Source organism: Fulmarus glacialis, unplaced genomic scaffold (genome assembly GCF_000690835.1).
Source record: "Fulmarus glacialis isolate BGI_N327 unplaced genomic scaffold, ASM69083v1 scaffold5136, whole genome shotgun sequence".
Lineage (NCBI taxonomy): Eukaryota > Metazoa > Chordata > Aves > Procellariiformes > Procellariidae > Fulmarus > Fulmarus glacialis.
In genome coordinates this window covers 53,225-73,620 of record NW_009216112.1, presented here as the reverse complement: position 1 = coordinate 73,620, position 20,396 = coordinate 53,225, and the positions used below count along the sequence as shown (strand labels likewise).

The following is a 20,396-nucleotide window of genomic DNA, read 5'->3' as shown; positions in this document are numbered from 1 at the left end:
GCACTGGCAGAACTGTCTGACTTGTCCAAGTGAGAAAATAAGGATCCTCCAATTTAGCATATTTGATAAATACAAAACCACAAGTAATTACGGAGATACGAATTTCACAGCAGTAGCTTAGTTGCTACAGGACTGCCACTGTGAGAGCTGGTGGGTTATTTTCTTTCTTCACAGTTCTACTTGTCCATGGAAGTGTGATTCAAGTTTAAGGCAGATCAACACAGAAAGAGAATTCTCACCTTGTAGTGCTCAAGATTATCAGACTCTACAGGAAGACCCATAAATCGTTCTGTGTAGATAGATGCTGCGATATTAAAGAAGAAAAAAGCTATAGATAAAGAATGTACAGATATTTTTGTGCCTCCAGTGGCACATAGCAAATTAAATGTTGTTTATTTTAACTGTATCTGTTTTACTTGGTTTCCTCATAATACACCAAATTTAAACATATTTTAAAAAATCTACTATGAAGGTTAATTAATAAATATCCTCCAAACTGTCCTTGCAGAAATAGTGGTTTGATACTCATCTGTGGAACCAACAGAAGGTTTTGTGGATAAAGGTAATTAACTGATACTGCTTTAAGCTATTGGGTTGAACTCCAGAAGTCAGTTGAATGAGCCAATGAGCCAATAAAGGTGCATGGTGGAAAGATGACACAGACTATTTTTTGACACCTTAAAAAGAGAAGCTGAGCAGAATTCCAACCTGGGATGTGTATCTGTATATACAGTAAATACGGATATATATGTTGTCCTTTTCCTATTGAATGGATATATGCAGAAATTAGGGGGAGCAAGAAATGATACAGGCTTGCACTGAAAAGGTGGTGCAATTGCCTTTCAGGTCTGTGTTCAATTCCTTTTTCTAACTACAACAAAGACTGTTACCAGGTTTGACAAAATAAATGTGAATAACTGAACAGTATCTATCACCAAGAAATCAGTAGGAACAGCTATCTTTGAGCTGCCTGGGTATTTGTAATTTAACTAAGAGCTGTTATGAAAATTTGTGGGAAACTGATGCAGCAGGTCTCACTACCAGAACATTACTTTCTTTATGACCTTGCCTTGAAAGAGTAACTGACACATATTGAGAGTCAGGCTGCAGTATTACAAGAATTTTATTTATTTAATGGAGTCAAGGCTTTCTGACAAAGAAGAGCTGGCATCTTTCCCTCCCATGAGAGAGGTGATGGCCATTGTAATCAGTAAGGAATTGGGATTGTGTACTTTGTTGTCCAGTTTGGTACACTGCATTAGAATAGTTTTATTAAAAAGTAGAAATGAGAATCCTCCCAGGAAAAGGGAAATTATTCGATGTACTCACGTTCCCATGATTTATTATGTATCCTTTACGTATGTTACCACTGAGCGCTAAAGACGTGTACTTTTTCCCAGAGCAGCCAAGTAAGGCTCCTGAAGATAATTTGTAATAAGCTAAGTACCAAAAAAATCTAAATAGCCTATCTTTTATCAAAATCCTTTATCATTCAATGAAAACAGAAAATGTGCAATATCTGTTGTCAACACAGTGTCAAACAACCATATTGGGCTTAAGTTTTCAATAAAATAGACTCTTTCTGAATGGCTGGCATTTCTACAGTATTCTGAGCCAAATTCTCCACTCTCTTCTACCAGTATAGCTACAACAAGTCCACAGAGGTCAGCAGAATTGCATTCTAATGACTAAGTGGAAGATTCGGCTTGTCAATTACTGAGGAAGAAAAAGGAGATAAATTGCAAATTTTAATAAAACAGTCACAGAACTAATGCTTTTAACTATACATTGTCCCCGAATGCAATTTCCCTTGCCATCTTATAACTGTTCAGCTGTTATTAACTCTGACACAAAATGGAGGTGAATAGGAGGATTTCAGAGAAAAGATTATGGTCCAGACTCTAATCTGTGCATATAAAAGTGGGTGGGACAGAATTTAGAAGCTCTAGGGGCCAGTACGTCCTCTGACATACTGATACTACTTAGAGACTGAAATATGTAGCATCCTGTAGTTTCGTCCCTAACACAGTTCACCCTAATCTTAACATGATCTGTTTGCCAAAACTTATGACTCATGACTTCCTTCTGTTTCCTTCCTTCCTTCCTTAGTGAAGGTACATTTGCCTGTTTGGATTTTACAATGTGTTTTTAGCAAGATTCTTTAACTCCCTCCTGAAAATTCAGCTAAAGTAAAGATTGCAAAGGTGTGGGTCTAATCTACTTTAACTTAAAAACTTCATTCAATTTTTAATGCTTCGACAAATGTTTATAACTCTTCTTTTATTGAAGGACTTTTGCAAGAATAGTGCTTTATGCCTGCATTGTGGAAATAATTTTGCGATCATGAGTGAAAATATCTTAAAAAAATCTTGATGCCAGTGAAAACATGAAGACTATGCTTCCTGTGTCATACAAATGTTTTCCCCTTTGTTTGCAAAACACCATAAATAGAAGTAATGTCTGTGCTAGCAGTTAGAGAAGGAATATTTCCCATTTAACCAAAAAATTTTCTTATAACCAAGACTTCTTAGGAAACAACCATATGCTAAGTAAATGTGTTCAAAGTGCTACATTTTGCTCACTGAAAACATGCATGCCATGATTTTTTTTACACTAAGGTTCCTTTACACCATGCCAAAAGCTTAACAGGTCTGCAAGTAAGTATGAGTATGTGCCTGCTTTATTCACACAGTAAGGCCCTGGGAGTATACTCCCGGAGTTGTTTCCTCTGAACAGTTTGGAGCCTACGTCAATAAACATAAATAAAAATATGTCTCATAACACAACAACACAGGAGGTGTGGCTGAGAAACACCTAAAGGGAAAAATATTTAATTTAAAAAAAATTATATCAGACACAACTGACTCCCTCTCTTTTCCACTGCTTTTGGGAAATAACTCTTCAATCATCAGAGATACTGATTCTTGACAGAGATCATCTGCCATATCTGAAGTGCACTGTGATTCCATTACTGGTAGAAAAATCATTTCAGCTGTTTCTGAATTCAGTGATACTGTTTTAACAGGATTTTTAGGGAGATCACTCCTGAGTATAGCAGTTTATCAAGAGGGCTTTACACACTTACTGTTACAGATGTGCACATGGAATTACCCGGGCATACCTTCCTCTATGTGACAAAATCTGTTCCAAACTGCCAGTTGCAGTCAGTTATTTTCAGCAAGGAAAACATTAAACTTAAGGTCTTAAAGAGTTTTATGTCTAGGTAATTGCAATGTCTTTAAGTTTCATATTGGCAGTCTCCTGCAATGATTTCATTTAGAAAGTCATTAAATGCTACATCTTGCTTTCCAAGTCAGTATTTATAACAAGTTTCCATACCGTAATATTCCCAGCTGGAAACAGGAGCTACAGCCATTCCACATTTAAATAGTCCACTGCCAGATCCAAGTGCCAAAGAAGTTACGTACCCACCATAGGACTAGGGAGAAATCACAGACAGTTTAAAATTGTTGGTGAAGTATCATTTTGTTTTCTGAATCAAACTCATATAAATTAATTCCAGAGTAAATATTTTACTTTGAATGCATGGAGTACAAAGCAACAAAAGCTTTTTAATTTTTTTTTTTTAAATTCATTTATTTCAAATGGATCTGATGTGATTTCTTGTGAGAGGGATTAGACAATTTTATTGCATCACTTCTTTTTTGCTACTTCTTCAACGCTTATCACAGGATACTGCTCTTATTACCACTTAAAATCATAGAAAAATTTAAGTTGGTACGGTCCTTCAAGGTAACCTAGTGCAACCTCTATCTCAAAACAGGGCTAACTTCAGATTTAAATGAGGTCCATCAAAGTCACATTCACATTACACAGCCTCTCTACTCAATCTGTTTCAACGCTGATCACCGTCGTTGTAAACGTTTTTTTCCTAAAACCTAAACAAAACTTCCCTTGTGGCAACTTGTGCTCATTGCCTCTCATCCTTTCAGTGTGTACCTCCAAGAAGAGTTATACATTTTTCCCTCCCTTAACAAACTACCTAGCTTTTGCTAATGATTGCCATATTGAACCAACCCCATCATCAGTACTAATAGGCTCAGCTACTTGAGAACTTGAGGTTGGAGCAATTCCTCCCTACTGCCTGCCACTGTTCCTGTTATTTTCTGGCCTGATTCCTTAAACTGGGGCCCAGCAAGGAAGAATAAGTTCATAGCTGGAAGTTAGGTAATGTAGTAAGTAAGCCTGCATATCAGAATAGATCTGTGCAACTGTGCAGAGCTAGTTGCTGAGACAAAAAAATACTGTAAATAAAAAGCATTTGGTTTGGCTGTCCATAGGATGTGGAACTGGGGTTGGAAAATACTTGTATAAGGTCTTTGGAAAAGAATGGGTTACTGTTCATTTTGGAATGGAAGGAGGGATAAAAATACGGGGTGTTTCATGAAGAAGATTATCAACCTCATCAGTAGCATATGAATTATTAAATAATTTTTTGTACAAAAGTAAGTTAGTTCCTCCCTCCTCTTGACATTCCAGCTTGAAATGACAATAAGGTATATGCTAACGGAAACAATAATACGAACAATTTTTCCAGCTCATTTGATTGGCTCATTTGATCATTTAAAAAATCAGTCCACAAGGCTAAAAAGTAAAGGATTAGGATCAGGCAGATAAATCTATGCACTGTAACAGTCAGAGAGATAGAGTTCAAAACCTGAATTGCTTTAGTGGTTATTTAAGAGCTTTTGCCATCCAGAAGAGTTTGGTGAGTCTGCAAGTACGATGAGCTACATAATTCATACATATCTGCCAAGCTGCAGACTATAAATAAGGAGACACCTTTCAACTCCTTTCAAAGGTTATGGACCAGGAAACGGTACAATAAATAGAAAAAAATGAAAAAAAAGACTGACAAGTTTGGGAATAGTGCTGTTACTTGAATATTATATCCGCTACTGGGATACAATGCTTTAGATGTGTGAAATCTCTTAATTGGTTCTGGAAACACTGTGGAGAAATAAAATATGATGTGATTAAAAAAATAAAATATTTTCATGTGGCCTTAACTTACTTAATGTCAGTTTAGAATTACTCACTTGTAAGTGTCTGTGTCACTTAATTTCACCATATGGCACCCCATTTTATCCTGGTGTTATAGCAGTGTCTGACCAAACATTTAAATATTTAATATTTAAATATTCGTTGGTAGAAGCTTCATAGAAAGATTTTAGCAACCTTGCTCATGTGCTATCTGAGATCAGGCAACTTCTATAGTTACAGTTGAACTGAATCTTACAAGATCCATCCTCTAATGTGTTTCTAGGCAAGCCTCTTACAATGAAACTGGGCCAACAAAAACAAACAAACAAACAAAAACCAGCAAAAAAATAAACAAAACAAACAGTGACAGATCAGAAGAATTCTCCTGGCAAAGACAGGCAGTTAAAGAGAATGAAATAAAAGGTCTTTCCAAATGATAATCAGAGCAAAATGAACATGTATAAAGAGAAAAATAATGGAAAATGTTAATGAGTGGCTAACACACCAGTTTATTCTGCAAGCTTTTTTAGTTAGTGCTGCCTGTTACTGCTGGATAGCTGATACTGATTTACTCAGAGAAGGAGTAAGGGTGGCTAATACAGGTCTGGCCTCCAACCCCCTTTAGCATTCCTTACAGTACTGTCCCTAATCCATGAGACCCTCAGGTGTTGCTTATCAACTCGTTCTCCTGCATAGTATATTTCTGTTATGCTGAAGCTGGGTAGGAGGCAGGGCTCCAGTTCTGTCTATGCATTCTTGATCCAGCCATTCATGATGAACATAAGCAATTGAGTCAGATGGCCTAAACATCTTAAAAATCTCTATAAAGGGGCTGTATGGCATTTGTGTTGCCACTGAAGTTGGCTTCAGCTCTCCCATAACACCATTAATAAGTCTGCATCTCATTTCCATGAATGGTCCTGCTTTGAAGCTGACAGTACAGGAAAAAGAACCCCAACTATTCCAATATTTTTTTTTTTCCTATTAGAATGCAGTGTTATCCTAAAATTTGTACTTGAGGTCTGCTACTCTATTTCTCAGTGCCTAAGGGTCGTGGAATCTGGCCATTTAATAATAAAGACTTGCAATACATCTGGCTATAAAAGGTTCTGGGAGTGTTACAAAGCAAAGTACACGAAAAAATCAAAGATGAAAAATAGACTGGCTAATTATTTGGAATGACTCCTATACTGTCCAATTTTTCCACTTCTTGGTGAAGCTGTCAATGTTGTACACCTCTCAGACCCAGATTCATCCCTACTGACCATTTCAAAGCCAGCCAAGTATACAGTGATTCAGAATGATGCAGTGGTCACATTTTCTGATGAGAGGTATTCATAGGACGTTTCTCATTATTTTAATCTCAGATCAGAAAGGACAATACTTGAATTTTGACACCCTGCCAGTAAGTCCCTAAGTTAAAAGCAAAGCCAACTAAAATGTCTCAATTTTGCTTAACTTCAAGTCCAAACAATGTATTAGACATCAGCTTTTCAAAATTCCCTCTTGAGCTGCCAAAGATCCCTTTCTGGGGGCTTGCACTGTTGCAATTGCATGTATACAAGCACCAAAAAGAACTATCCCCTTTGGCAATACCATCAAACACTGGTAGAAGAAACTTTATACAGATTTAGGACAGAATAAGGAAGAATTAAAAAAATTATACTGCAGGGTTATTTAAAGATAGATACAAAAAAACCAACCACTTACCCAGCCCCATATTGCTATTCGTTTGTCATCAATAAAACCCATTTCTATAAATTTCCTGTGGAAAAGAAAATCACAGAAATAAATGCATTATTACAAAAGATTGCTAATACTGTAACAAATTAGCAAGAAGTAATTTTTCTTTCACTTTTTTCCACAGACCCCACCAATTTGAGCAAATTGACAATCAGCATAGCATGTCTGATTTCTACAAAGCATCAATTATTCAATTAATAGATATTTCAGAGGAAAAGGAAGAATTTTTCATGAAAGAATAAAAAATGCTGAAATTAATAGTTTCTTCATAATGATCTTCCAGTGGATAAAGACTCTGCCCCACTGGCTTCTTGGCAAAAAAGTTCTTTTTTCTTATACTTAGAATCCACCTGGATATTTAGTCCAGACTAGAATAAACATAATACATTATACTCATGTTCTATATGTGCATATATATAATGTGTGTGTATGCATATGTACAGATATATACTCACACACATGCAGAGAAAAAAGTTCAGAAAGTGTACTCCTACTAATAACCACACTTCATTTCCCATAGCTCTACCTTCCCACAGGCTATTATAATTTTCATCATTTTAATGCCAAAGGTGCTAGATTACCATTAACATTCAGACCTTATCCTGCAAGATGCTCAACACTCTCATCTTACCAGTTGATACTCTGATCTCTCAAGAGGCACAGTATCAACCTCTGAGATTAGGGATTCCCTGGAGCAATAAGCTTTCTTTTTTATGTGCCTGAAAAGTGAAGAGCATATACCGCTACTGTAATAAAAAAATAATAATGAGGAAAACATTTTCTAATGTTCCAAGTAGGTAACGAGCTTGCAATGGATGAAAGGTGCACCTTGCTTACGCACTCAGTAGTCAAATAGGTCAAAGAGAATCATAAATATTAGGTCTCCTACAAAAATCCTGCATCATAGTCTGAAGGCTGTATTTCCAAAGCTGTATCAGCAACAGCAAAGAAAAGGGGATGCAAAAGGGAACCACAAAGGTTCAAGAGTGACAGATAAACAAAATAGGTTCAGATACATCCCAGGACACATAGCAGCAGCTGCTAGCCTTATTTTACTAGGACAAGCACGAGTGACTGACAACACCCAAAATGTGGGATACTATTTGGGTGTGACAAAGTTGGAAAAGCCAAAAAATGATTCAGCTTTGTTATATTGCTGTCTTAATCCCTGGGGTTTCTCCTACAATAAAAGCCCCTCCAAGAACTTCCCACTAGAGTATAGGTTCCTCTCTAAAAATCATGCATCTTAAACCATGTGTTAGATTGGGAAGATGGAATGCAATACATTTAACTGAATAAAAATTTAGTCTAGGTGCTGACAGAAAACTGGGAAGCGTGAAGTCTGAGGTCATTTCTTCACAGCCTGTCTCAGCAGATTTTGCAACTGCAGAATCAGTTTAGGTTCCCTCTGTCTCTGACATTTTATGTCTGAGTGACAATTCAAAGTAATAAAAAAACATTCTCTCTCTTGTGGTATTTTAAAGTATGCTGTTGCTGCTAAAAGTTTCAAGAAAGAAAATCAAATAATAGATTAATAGAAAAACCTGACATGATATACAGCTATTCTGTTTCATTTATCACTGAAAAGGATAATGGTGTGTTTATATCATTGAGGAGGAAATGAATTATCACAAAGCAGAAAGAGGAAGGAAGAGATACCCCCCTCACACACACTTGTAAATACAGGCAGTGTTCTCAAACGAGCAGAGAAAGCAGTGGAAACCTGGACTGCTACATCCAATTTCTAGCTAAGCTACTTAGAGTTATGTCTGTTACTGGGGGAAAAAGGGTATTTACTATTGCACCTGGAAATCTATCCATGCTCTGATGGGCCAAATTCCAGACCAAAGGCTAGACTAAATTCCTTATTCCTGCCTTGCACTCATCTCTGTGGGGTTCAAACTAACACTTCTTTAGATGCTTACTTCAGCAGTGCTACTGCATCTGTAAGCTGAACAGGCAGCCTTTCTTTACAAAACCTCAGCTTTCACTCCCTCCCAAAACCTCTGCTTAGGGAATTATTTTCCCTTGGAACACTTTAAGTGTTTCGATGCAAAGGAGCAACTGTCGTGGAACAACTACCAGAGGACCTCAGACACTTTCTGTTGTTTGTAACTATCCTAAAATAGCATGGAAGGCAAGTTTATGACTAATCGACCTCTAGAAGGCTTGTGTCAGGATTCAGTTTGCTGCAAACTTCACATTTGACCTTTAGCTAATCACTGTGATACATCACTATGGATCTTTGGCTAATTGCTATGGTCACTGAGGTAGGTTTCCCCTACAGGGAAAATTTCACTATAATGGCTTACATCGGCTTACCTCTCACCACTGACGCTTGTATTTCCTTAGGCCTAGGATTGAAGCCTATGATGCTTTTATAAAATGGAAGTGGTGAGGTCCAAATGAGGTCCAAATGTGGACTTTGTAGTATATGGACTTAATATAACCCACAAAACCTCACTGACATCAAGCACTTCAGTAATATTTTATTTCTACAAGTCTTCCTGTCTTATTTCCTGGAGACCTCAGCTCTCCAGAAGAAAGACTGAGAAGTATATTTAATATTTTTTTCACATTACTTCTTGTAGGTATGTAAATACAACAGTTATACAGGGAGATATTCTACTTACTTCACTGCTGAGATTTGGTCCTCAACTTCATAGACTCCTAGCCTTCGATATACTGCATGCAAAATCTTGTCACCTTGATAAGCTGTCCCTCTGCCATCCACTAGAGCAACAATAATTCCCTCTTTGCTTGCCAGATAGGTTATCCAGCTAATGCTAAATGTTTCCTTTACATTCTGACTGCAAGGTCCTCCGTACCTGATGATGAAAATTCACACATTTTCAACTCATATTTATAAACTTATAAATGATTACCAGATACTGGACTGTAGCTATAGGTACTTCTTACATTTCCTCCACAAGTATTTTGCTATAAGACTGTGGTTCAGAGAGCCCTGTAGACAAACAGTTCAACTGCCATTTTCATACATTTGTGAGATTTTTCTATCTAAACCCCATTTTAATCCTTTAGGTCTTATGCCTAAGGCAAATCATTACTTTTAGCTCAGACTAAGGGGTGCAGCATCAGGTACTTGTCCTAAGGGGAATCCTTGCAAGAGTCATGCCTCAAAGACTCAATTCCTTCTTCTCTCCAAATTCCTTAGGTGTAAACCAGCTTTTTGGTGCTTTTCTGCATTTGATCTCCACATGCAGTCAGCAATGCCAAAGGAAACAGGAGAAAGAAGTACAGCTCCTTTCACTCTCCGTCCATCCCCAGGCCTTCTTTGTTTCAGCAGGGAATATCACGTGCTGTTGGAGCTGTGGGCAGAACACACCCACATAGCTGAGCAATACAGAGAGACACCCCTCATGAGAATCGCCTAGTGCAAATTACACATTTGACCTCAAGGACACGACTAACTGAATCTTCTACTATAAACTTCATTCAAACAGACTTAGCATTCTTGGACCTTTGGATCATCACTTAATGGTTAATAAACAATGATGTAAGGTTTATTACACCCACTCAGCTCTCCTTTCTGCCTCTCATTTTTTTTGCACCACTGCAATTTTTGTTGCCTTTCCTGCCTGCAATAAATTAAATTCATGTCAAATGCTCTTCAGAAGGAACATTTGATCAAAGAAGCCAGTCCATATGGTTTAGGGGTGTTTGGTTTTTTTTCTTAAAAAATGAAGCAGGTTCTTGTATTTTTCATATTAGCAAAGCTGAAATCAGTAATTTCAGACTGCCTCATGATAAACAGAAGCACTAACAGAGCTAAGAACTCCAAGCAATAGCCCACATGTTTTTATCCCTTTTCTTTCTCTGAGGAACTAATCCTTGCCATACTAAGATTAACATTAAAAACTTCATTGATTTCCATTGGGTTGAATTTCTATTCCAGAAGTGTATTAAAAAACCCATCACAACAAACAAAACAGAAATAAGTGGTTTTGCTTTTACTTCATAAAATGTTGCAAATGTCCTAGGTTTTGTTAAATTATAAGAAGTATGTTTTCTGACAAAACAATGTTCAAAGAAAGGAAGTGTTACATACACCTGAATAAGCAGAGGGTACTTCTTGGATCTATCAAACTGTGGGGGTAGAAGCATTTTGTACCACAAAGCTAGAAAAGACATATTAAAATTGTATTGTTAATGATTAAAATGATTCCTCCAAGCATAATCCAGAGTTTGGTGTAACAGTATCTGAAAATGAACCAGCACAAACCACACAATGCATGAACTACACAATGTGAATCACAGAACTGATGCAACTAACTGTTTATATTGAGCTGTTGAAGAACAACTTTGAAGAAATAAAGTGCCCACTTTTATTTTAATTTAGCTATGCATAAAATTATTATTTCACATAACTCCAGGTTCTCAGTTTTCCAGGTGCCCAGAAAAACACAACTAAGAATATAACTGTTGTTAAGATTATGAGAAATGAGTTTTGGAAACTTTTCACTGATTCATTACCATGGAATATTGTTTGTAAAGTCACTAGTGAAAACAACAGTGTATGCAAGTCAATATAATGTGTAACACATGAACAGCAGTTTAGATTTCACATTTTATTACCACCATAATATGTTTTTACATGATATTTAAACACTTTACCAATAGTATTAAAGAATTAAAAAAAAAATTGCATTGTGAAGCAGAGATGTATTTTAACTACTATTCTACTGAGAGATACCCTGAGGCACAGACAAATTGGCTGTTGTCAAACAGGGCAGAACCAGGCCTCTTCTTCCCAACCTGACAGGCTAACAAGTTTGTTCTACAGAAAGACAATACTTACTATAACAAAATGAAGGCAAAATATTAAAATAGTAGGAATAAAAAGTATAATGAAGATGTGTAATTCTTACTTATACCATCCACTTCAAGTTTATTAATTTCTTCTTTTGGCAGTTTGATCTCTTGCAAAGCAGACTGCAATTCCCAATTGTCTTCCAATACTCTGAGCTCTAAGTAAAAAAAATGCCTGAATTATTAACTAATTTATTGTTAATTCCTCTTCATTAATTGAGATTCCTTTATTTTGTGTTCTTAGAACAGAAAGGAAATCTGTGAAATTTTACAGGCAGAGTAATGAAATCAACTCAGACACTTCTAATTGGGCTTGATCATATAGCTAAATAAAAGCAAGGCACTGGTATTACAGTGCACAAGTATTTGTTAGATTTTTATAGGATGTACATTTTGCAATGCAAATCATTTCACATGTTGCCTCTGAGTGTTAGAGTCCCGGATGTTATGAAGAAACTCCTTTCTCCTGCAGAGCCCTCATCCCAGTTTTGTAATATGGTGGGAGCTGGAAATGCAAAATTCATCCCATCATTCAAAACACAGTCCTGTATCTCCTCTCTTGCTTACCACAGTAACATCAGTTTAACCTCTTGAGACACTTGGGCAGCGTGGTTAAGCGCACAGATGTTTGGGAATATCTCGTTTCTGGCATAACACAGGAAATACAGTTTCTTAAGGGGTTGTGGCAAACCTTGCTTAACCACTGTACAGTATATTCCTACACAAAGATACTAGACTTACCATATAACTGTCCTTAGTAATATATTACTGCACACTCAGTGAAACTCTTTTGTTGATTTTTTATCTAAAAAGTATTTAAAATTTTTGTTTTACTTGCTTTAGACCCAATTTACAGTTATATAATTTAAAAATTACTATTTAAAATGTAGGTAATATCCAGCATAGTCTGCAGAACTATATATTATGAATCCACTGGGTGTTACTTGTTTATTTATGTGTTTTCCCATGAGTAGTGATGGATGAAGAATATTGTACATAATGGAAATCTGTGACTTTTAGCTTCACTTTCAACGAAAGAACCTTTTAAAATGGCAGGAGATTTTTCTTTGTTAGTTCACCATTTTTTTTTTTTTTTTTAATAGCAACCACTTCCTATTTCTGGAAATGCTCAAAAAAATACAAGAAGTACTCTGAGCACGTCTTGAGCTAGATAGTGCTCAGGAGATTTTTCTTTTTTAGTTCACCCTTTTTTTTTTTTTTTTAATAGCAACCACTTCCTATTTCTGGAAATGCTCAAAAAAATACAAGAAGTACTCTGAGCACGTCTTGAGCTAGATAGTGCTCAGGACATGCCAACATAACACTGGAATTTGTTCTTTCAAAGTACTCTTGACAAGTTTTGCAGATTCAAGTGGGTTTTTATGTCTGAAAGATCATCCTAGCTTTGGATACTCACCCAAACTCAGCTGAACCCTTTCCATCCTTCCCCTCAAAACTCCTGAAACTTGCCCATTATCACAAATGAATTGTAGACATGCTGGAAGGAGCTTCCAAACTGGTTTGGAAGTTTAACTGCATGCCTCCTACTAAAAGTAATGAGTGATATATTTTCAAAATGCTGCTAACTGCTATGAAAATGGATCTACTAAAAATAGTTTTGCACCACAGAAGAGATTATGAAAGCAAGGTACTTAAGGAAAATGAATCCAAAGAAGGTCATGAAAAAGTCAAAGAGAAGCCTGAATTTGTTTTTATTCCTGAAGAATAATAGCACAGCAGAGTGAGGCATCATGAAACCAGTGGTGAAGATCCATTAAATGAAACTGTTCTCTCCTGCAGAGAGGTTAAGAAACACATATTTGTAGTTGGGCACTTAGCTGCATTTTGTGCAATTCATACTTTGATAAGGAAGTAGTAGGGGCCCTTGATACACACAGTCATAATAAATCATGGAAAACAGAGAGCTATGAAAATGGATTAAATATGAAAAAATCCATGCATTAGCTGTATTTAAACCTTTAAACCTATTTAAACCTTCTGCAAAAGAAATACCAGACAAACACAGTGTTTTTATAGCACAACTGCAATAGACCCGTTGAGCAATCTTTTCCACCTGCAAACATTTTTGAGTGGTTAAAAAGTAAGATGTACCAACTCCTATTGGAGTCAAAATAATCTTATGTTGCAATTCATTGACTTCTACATGAAACACCGCTGATTAATAACAATATTGCGGCATTTGACTTCCTCATGTTTTTATGTGTCTTCTGGTCAGACAACACTCAGTTAATAGTGGGTTATCAGTATGGGCTGAACTGTAAGGACCTTGGCATTAGAACTACTAGTGCGTTTCCACTGATTGTTGGGGAAGGAAGGAGGAACGCCAAATCACTTAAATTTTTTACAGGACCATGCTAGTTTTCATAGCATTTCAGGACTGAGGGCTTTAAGTTGGAGAAGAATTTTTAGGGAAAAACAAGGGACAGAGAGAGAAAACTCACTGCAGAGTAATTAATATTTTCATGGTTAGCAAATTCCTGCTTGGCCTGATTGCAAACACTCCTCACTAACAGGCTACTTAAAGAATGAGGGCTCTGAATGTTTCTTGCTGAAGTTCCCATTTTGTAGCAATAATTACACCTTGCCTGAAACAGTTGTTTGAACTGATCGTCTGAAGGAGCTTCTGCTCTTCCCTGACATCTCTACTGATGGCTGAAGAGCAAGTCACTGATTCAAATTCTGATTACTACAGTACGATAGCTCAAACTGCAAACTAATAGTACACTGTTGCCTTTTGTATAGGGTAGGGTTGCTTCATGAAAAAACTCAGTAAGTCTTGTGTTCATCCAGATGTGAAAAGGAATAGTTTGGAAATCACAATAATGTTTTCTACAAAGTTTGACTCAATATTTGGTAGACAAAGAGTTGCCGATGTTCATTGCATCTATAGTGTGTAAACAGGAAAAACATCAGGATGCTATAAAAGTGCTGAACTCAAGAATGAAAATAAAGGCATCAGTGTGTTCATTGATATTTGGATTTTACTAATTAAAAAATCTAGAAAGACACTAGATATTTTAGTAACAAACAAGATGAAAGGCTTCTTGATCACAATCCTACATACTATATAAGAGGATCTGCATCGTGAAGATCAATGAGGAAAACAATTGCTCAGAAATAGGCAGGATATTTGCAGTACCTCTATCACCGTGGTTCTCGAAAAGAGTAGAAATGGGAATCCCGGGACCTGTCATAAGAATGATAAGAAGGCAGTTCATAGTTTGAAGCTGGAATTTGGTGATGGAGTGTGTATTACATTAACATTGGTAACTGACAGGTGTTAAAGAGCTCAAAGTTGATACACAAATCTGAATCTTTTCTGCTGTATAACCCACTAGTCCCTGCTGCACAAAATACATAAGGTACTGTGTGTACAGAGACTTGTATACATACAGGCATTGCTTAGCAAACATAATAGAAGTAACTTTAAATCTACTAACAAACTCTTCCTCCCTAGAGATGAAGTGACATCTAGTTAATACCTGAGATGTGATTACATAAGGTGAATGCAGAATTAACAATGTGAAACATTCTTCTGAGAACATGTCACATCATATTTGTGAAGGTGAGTGGCTTTCACATGATGATGACCTTACTGACTATTTTGAGCAAGAATGATTGAAAGGTGTTACTATTTGCTACATTTGCTTCTCTGCTCAGCGGAAGTTCTAAGGAACTCTTCAGCTGATCAGTCAGTGCAGAATCAGAAGAACAGTAAACTTTATATGAAATATACAAAAGGAAAACCTTGGATATTTTTCTTTCCTTTTTTTTAGATTGTGACTTCACTGTTCTTTGATTACACCAATGGATGAAACCGCAGATCACTGTAATCACATAACTTATTTCAACAGAGCTAAGACTTCATGTACTACTTCTGTGTTACAAGTGGTTTCAGTGATCACACATCTTGATTAATTGAATTTTTCCTAGTTCAGTTACTAAAAATGTTCTCAGATAGTAAATATCCAACATTTTGTGGCTAACACAGGTTTTAATAATTTCAGCTGGGAAACATATTAGTAGTTTCTCATAGCTAACTTTGATCACATGAATTGGAAATCAGTGTGTGTTTCTAAATCCTGCTCTTGCTGCTGTAAGAAAAAGCAAGATTTTGACAAGCCAGATTAGAATCCGTTTTGTGCCATGAAGGACTTTCACAAATTTGTTTTTAATTCTAAAAATCCCAAGATTTTTGCTGAAAAAGTAAAAAAACATAGAGTGAAAATATTTGTATTTTTTGAAACATCTTCTCAAGGTTTTTGGACATGGAAAAGTTTCTTTCTGGAAATCTCTCCTGGTTATTGTGAAATTTCTATGATTCATCTAGCTGTCATTTGGGATAATCAGTATTATCTATGCCTCTGATAAATTTGAAAGAACAACTGATTATATGTTTGCTCCCATGCTATACATACCATAACAGATCAAGGCATAATACTTGGAACGTTCACTGAACCTTGCTGTATAATACTGGCATCTCTCTTTCCTTAAATTGCAAGTAATGCATTGTTTTCTGATAGGTTTACTTCCAATACTGATTCTAGGAGAGAAATAAAATGAAGCAATATTTATTTTGCTACAACTAACTTCACATGTGTCTGCGTCATATTCTAGAACATAGGCACTGTACTTTCAGAATGGTTCAATTTTAAAATAAATGTTTTCCCTTTTTATCCATTTTTTCCCCAAGAGTATATTTAAACTTTAGATGCTATTTCTCCTCAATTCTCAGATATAATCTGAGGTCAAGATTTAATTAAAATAGCTTGTGAAATTACACTTTAAACATCTTGAAACTGAATTATTTTACTGACAAATCCAGACCTATCTTCTGTCAACCTAGTATCATTAAGATAATGTTGATAACACTTACTTGTAAATATTCCTTCTTCCTGGATAGCCTTCAAATTCATTGCTTGAATAGAAACTGTAAATTCATTTATATGTTAATAAATAATCCATAAAGGGATGACCTATGAACCAGCATCAAGATGAAAAGCCGTCTTGGAAGTTAACTTAGACTTTTTGAGATTTCTGCATGTGATGGAAGAGTAAGTTAAGCTTCTGTACCTTTTATCTTAATAAATCTTAGCTCAAACTCCGATTAGATGAGAAATAAACCATATAAATAGGAGCTCTGTCTTAATTCTCATGAGCTACTCACTCCAATTATGTAAGCAGTATCTATCTATGTAGTGATCTGAATGAGAGACCATAAAAAGAGACGACTGAAGTAACTGCAAATTGTATGAGGGTTAACCACATGCTTAAATTTAAGTATTTCTAAATATGTCTAAGATGGGTGACTGAAAATAAATAGAAAAATGAGGGCAATTTGCAAAGAATCTCCCATAAGTACCAAGTTTGCAAACCTATGCAGTGCCTTTGCATACAAATTTGTTGTGGATGCATTCAGATACAAAACAAATTATACCTAGTTACAACCTGATGAGTTAACAAACGGTGTTCCAATGATTAAGTGTTGCTTTTACTGACAACATTCACAACCTGTTCTCTTCTTCATGATACTTACATTGCATCATTTGTTACTCTGAAAATGTATATTGCCTCCCATTCTCCACTTGTAATTTGGATTGCATTCTCCTGTGAAGCAAGACATATAAGTTACTGAATACTGTAGAATTATTTCAGAAACTTACAGTAGGTCAAAGTAGAACACTTCACTTGACTTACCACAGAGCCGTTGATGTAATGAATATGCTTATAACCATTTTTGTCACTAAAAACTTTGTAGTATGAACTGCCGTCTGATGTGAAATATGGTGCAGAAACAAAGAACTGAAACAGTGGAAGAAAAATGGTAGATGAGATGTAAGTAAGAGTGTGCAAGCTGTTTGGCAGATTATAGTACACATACTATACATAAACATACTTGTTACATAAAAGTAACAAGACTATTTAATCAGTTCAGATGGGACAAAGTACTTTGCACAAGTGTTTACATGTGATATTCAATCTCCCAGTCAGTACACATTACAATTTCTAACCTGTGATGTCAGATTTCTTAAGCTGATAATATAGATACCTCAAGAACCCCACAAATGCAAGCTCTCTACTTATAAGTGGAATAAGTTGTTTGTATATTCTGAATGACCTTTCTTTAGTTACTTAAAAATAGGTAGAGTTGATTTTTAAAAAATAAGTTTCTGAATAAAGCTAATGTTCATGAATGGTGCCAGACTGAAAATGCTGTGCACCACAGAGTTTGGCTGATTCACTGAGCAAATACAGCACTAAGCAAATGGATATTTGAAGTTTCCCATACTATTCCACTAGTGTTAAAGAACAGATTACCCCAGATAAGACCATTCAACTTTTGCTTCCTTTCAAATCATCACTTCTTTACTAAAATTGTCAGTCAAGGATGAGTTACTGCAACTGTGAGTTTTATTTTCAAAATATGAACACAGAAGAATGACTTGCAAGCACTTCAAACATAGCACCAAACATTCCTGAGTGAGTATGACTTTTGAATAATACCAACCCAAGCCTGTGACCAGAAGCTAAATTGTTCTGGAGCCTGCTTCTAATATTCCTAATGCTTGAAATTCCAAAAGGCTAAAGCAGGGATTTATGCATGTGTGCAATTTCTTTAGTTCTAATAAAAAACTGTCATCACAACCTCAATACAAGTGGTGAAAAAAGGAAGGGACCAAGTAAAATAACTAATCCTTGTAAATGTGTAATCTTCGCTTCAAATAAAAAAAAAAGTCTCTTAAAGGACAGTGTACTGAAAATCGAAACTCTCAGTTAAGTCCACTGCAAGATATTCAAGCACAGTGTGAAGTTCCCCCTATTGAATTCTGGTAACTTCACCTGCCTGAGGAGTAAACATAAGCAATAACACATATTCACTGTTAGAATATATGATTGTAAATACTGATCTCAGGCTCTCACAATTTCCTTGCAGGTTTGTTTTTATTGTGAGTTCCCAAAGATAGGTGTTATGTCTCTTCCAAGATAAAGGTTATGGGTAGAGAAAATTTCTTTTGCCTAGGGGTAACTGCAGAGAAATATCAACTACCCTTGTAGGCGGGGTGTCTTACCTTGAAGGTTCCTCCCTAGCTGAAGATATGCAGCACTTGGCACTAAAACTGTGTTCTGAATGGGCAGGTTTTATTCTTAAAATGCTATGGTATGACCAATCTTATCTCTTGCCCTAATGACATCAGAGGAATTTTACATCTATTCTTTGCCTCCAGGATGCTTCTAAGAATTACATTGCAGTATGAATCTACCTCTTCTCATGACTTCCCGCCCTTCACTATAGTTTCAAATCAGTTGGTCTAAGACTTGCAAAAGGAGACAGAAAAAGGGTTTTTAAAGTCAGAAAGCAGCATTAAAAGTCTCAATCCTACAAAGTAGTGTTGTATGACTCAGAATAGTGCTTCATGTTTCAAAACACTGCTGTGAAGATGCAGAAAGCTGTAGCTTTTCATTAAATCAAAATAGAGTACAACAAGAAAACCTACTCCGCCTGCCCATCCTGTTTGACTCTCTTCTATGTGCTGTTGATTCTGAAAAACAAAATCAAATGTACACTCTTTAAGAAGTTCAAGAATGAGTTTATGGAGATTCAAAACCTTCAAATCAAAAATCTGTAGCTGCCTGTAAAAGAGAATTTTAGAATACTTGCTATGAAGGTTCAGAGACTTGAAGGTTGTCTGAGGTAAATAATATTACTGCATTAATACCATTATGTTAGTTAAAATATTATTTTTAAACAGCTGTCATCACAGTTAAATAAAATCTAAAGTAATTTTTTTAACCTTATGCAAGATTTTCACTGAAAGCAAGAATTAACAACTACTTAGTCTCATGAATTTTTCAGTAAAAAACCAAGTAAAATGATTTCAGCAATAATAGTATTAAAAATCTGTGTTAGATTCTCAGCTATTAGGTCTCAGAATATTTCCCTTCATTTCAAAGCTGTGATGTTGATTTATAACAATGGGTAATGTGACTACTAGGTACATCTTTTAAACGTAAACCTTGAAAACCTTAAAAATACAAGCCAAATACTTTAACTAAGTAAAGTACATAAAAATCAAGGGTCTCCATATTTGGTGCTCAGCTTAGAGATTTTCAACACTTTTAAAAAATCTCACAAATAACATGTTTAGAAAGAAGAATTAAGGATTGGCAAAGATAATGTAGGCAGCAAAAATCACCCAGATTATCATATCCTGAGACTATGAATATTTAGCAGGTCTTAAATCCTTGTAACATTCTTAAAGCTGATTTTAAAAAAGGCTTACACTGAGCATAAATGGATCAGTACCTCCTGCAGTACATTTTAATGTATGTTTCTAGTGCATTTTCAATATTTTCCTAAGACTTTTTCATTGAAGAGTGTAATATCTTGCTTGTTGGATGGAGCAAGTGATTTAATATTTAACAATTCTGCATTCAGTCAATGTATTTCTTTTTTTAACTTGCAAACTTTTCTTTATACTGTTCATTTAATACGGTATTTCTTTACAGTCTGAAATAAACTCAACAAATTTGATTTCTAAAGAATATGGTTTGTATTTGTAATCCTCAATTAGCATTCAGAATCATGCTTTCTCCCTTTCAACTTAGTCCCTGCAAAGTGACTTATTTGAGCAAAAGTTGCAGGTACTTGCCCCTTAGAAGACTGTTTAGTACTGTGCAAGGGCTCCACTGAGCTATTAACTCAGAAGACGGATTTTATTTCTTTTAAGATAAGAAGAATGGGATGTACTGTTTTATATCTGCATCCTAAATTTATATTCCTTTCTTTAAATTAAGGC

The 20,396-nt window shown here is 35.8% G+C and overlaps 1 protein-coding gene across 1 annotated transcript in view; it reads right to left on the bottom strand.

Moving 5' to 3' along the window:
- Nucleotides 1–20,396, bottom strand: part of FAP (fibroblast activation protein, alpha) — a 41,688-nt gene that overhangs the window by 3,354 nt on the left and 17,938 nt on the right. The window contains exons 12-23 of the mRNA XM_009579167.1: nucleotides 19,095–19,139; nucleotides 17,296–17,400; nucleotides 17,135–17,205; nucleotides 16,475–16,528; nucleotides 16,017–16,141; nucleotides 14,738–14,785; nucleotides 11,637–11,735; nucleotides 10,817–10,886; nucleotides 9,381–9,575; nucleotides 6,715–6,769; nucleotides 3,340–3,439; nucleotides 240–304 (exon numbers count right to left, since the gene is read on the bottom strand). Coding sequence (XP_009577462.1) covers nucleotides 240–304; nucleotides 3,340–3,439; nucleotides 6,715–6,769; nucleotides 9,381–9,575; nucleotides 10,817–10,886; nucleotides 11,637–11,735; nucleotides 14,738–14,785; nucleotides 16,017–16,141; nucleotides 16,475–16,528; nucleotides 17,135–17,205; nucleotides 17,296–17,400; nucleotides 19,095–19,139 — 1,032 coding nt within the window. The remainder of the gene's footprint in view (nucleotides 1–239; nucleotides 305–3,339; nucleotides 3,440–6,714; nucleotides 6,770–9,380; nucleotides 9,576–10,816; nucleotides 10,887–11,636; nucleotides 11,736–14,737; nucleotides 14,786–16,016; nucleotides 16,142–16,474; nucleotides 16,529–17,134; nucleotides 17,206–17,295; nucleotides 17,401–19,094; nucleotides 19,140–20,396) is intronic.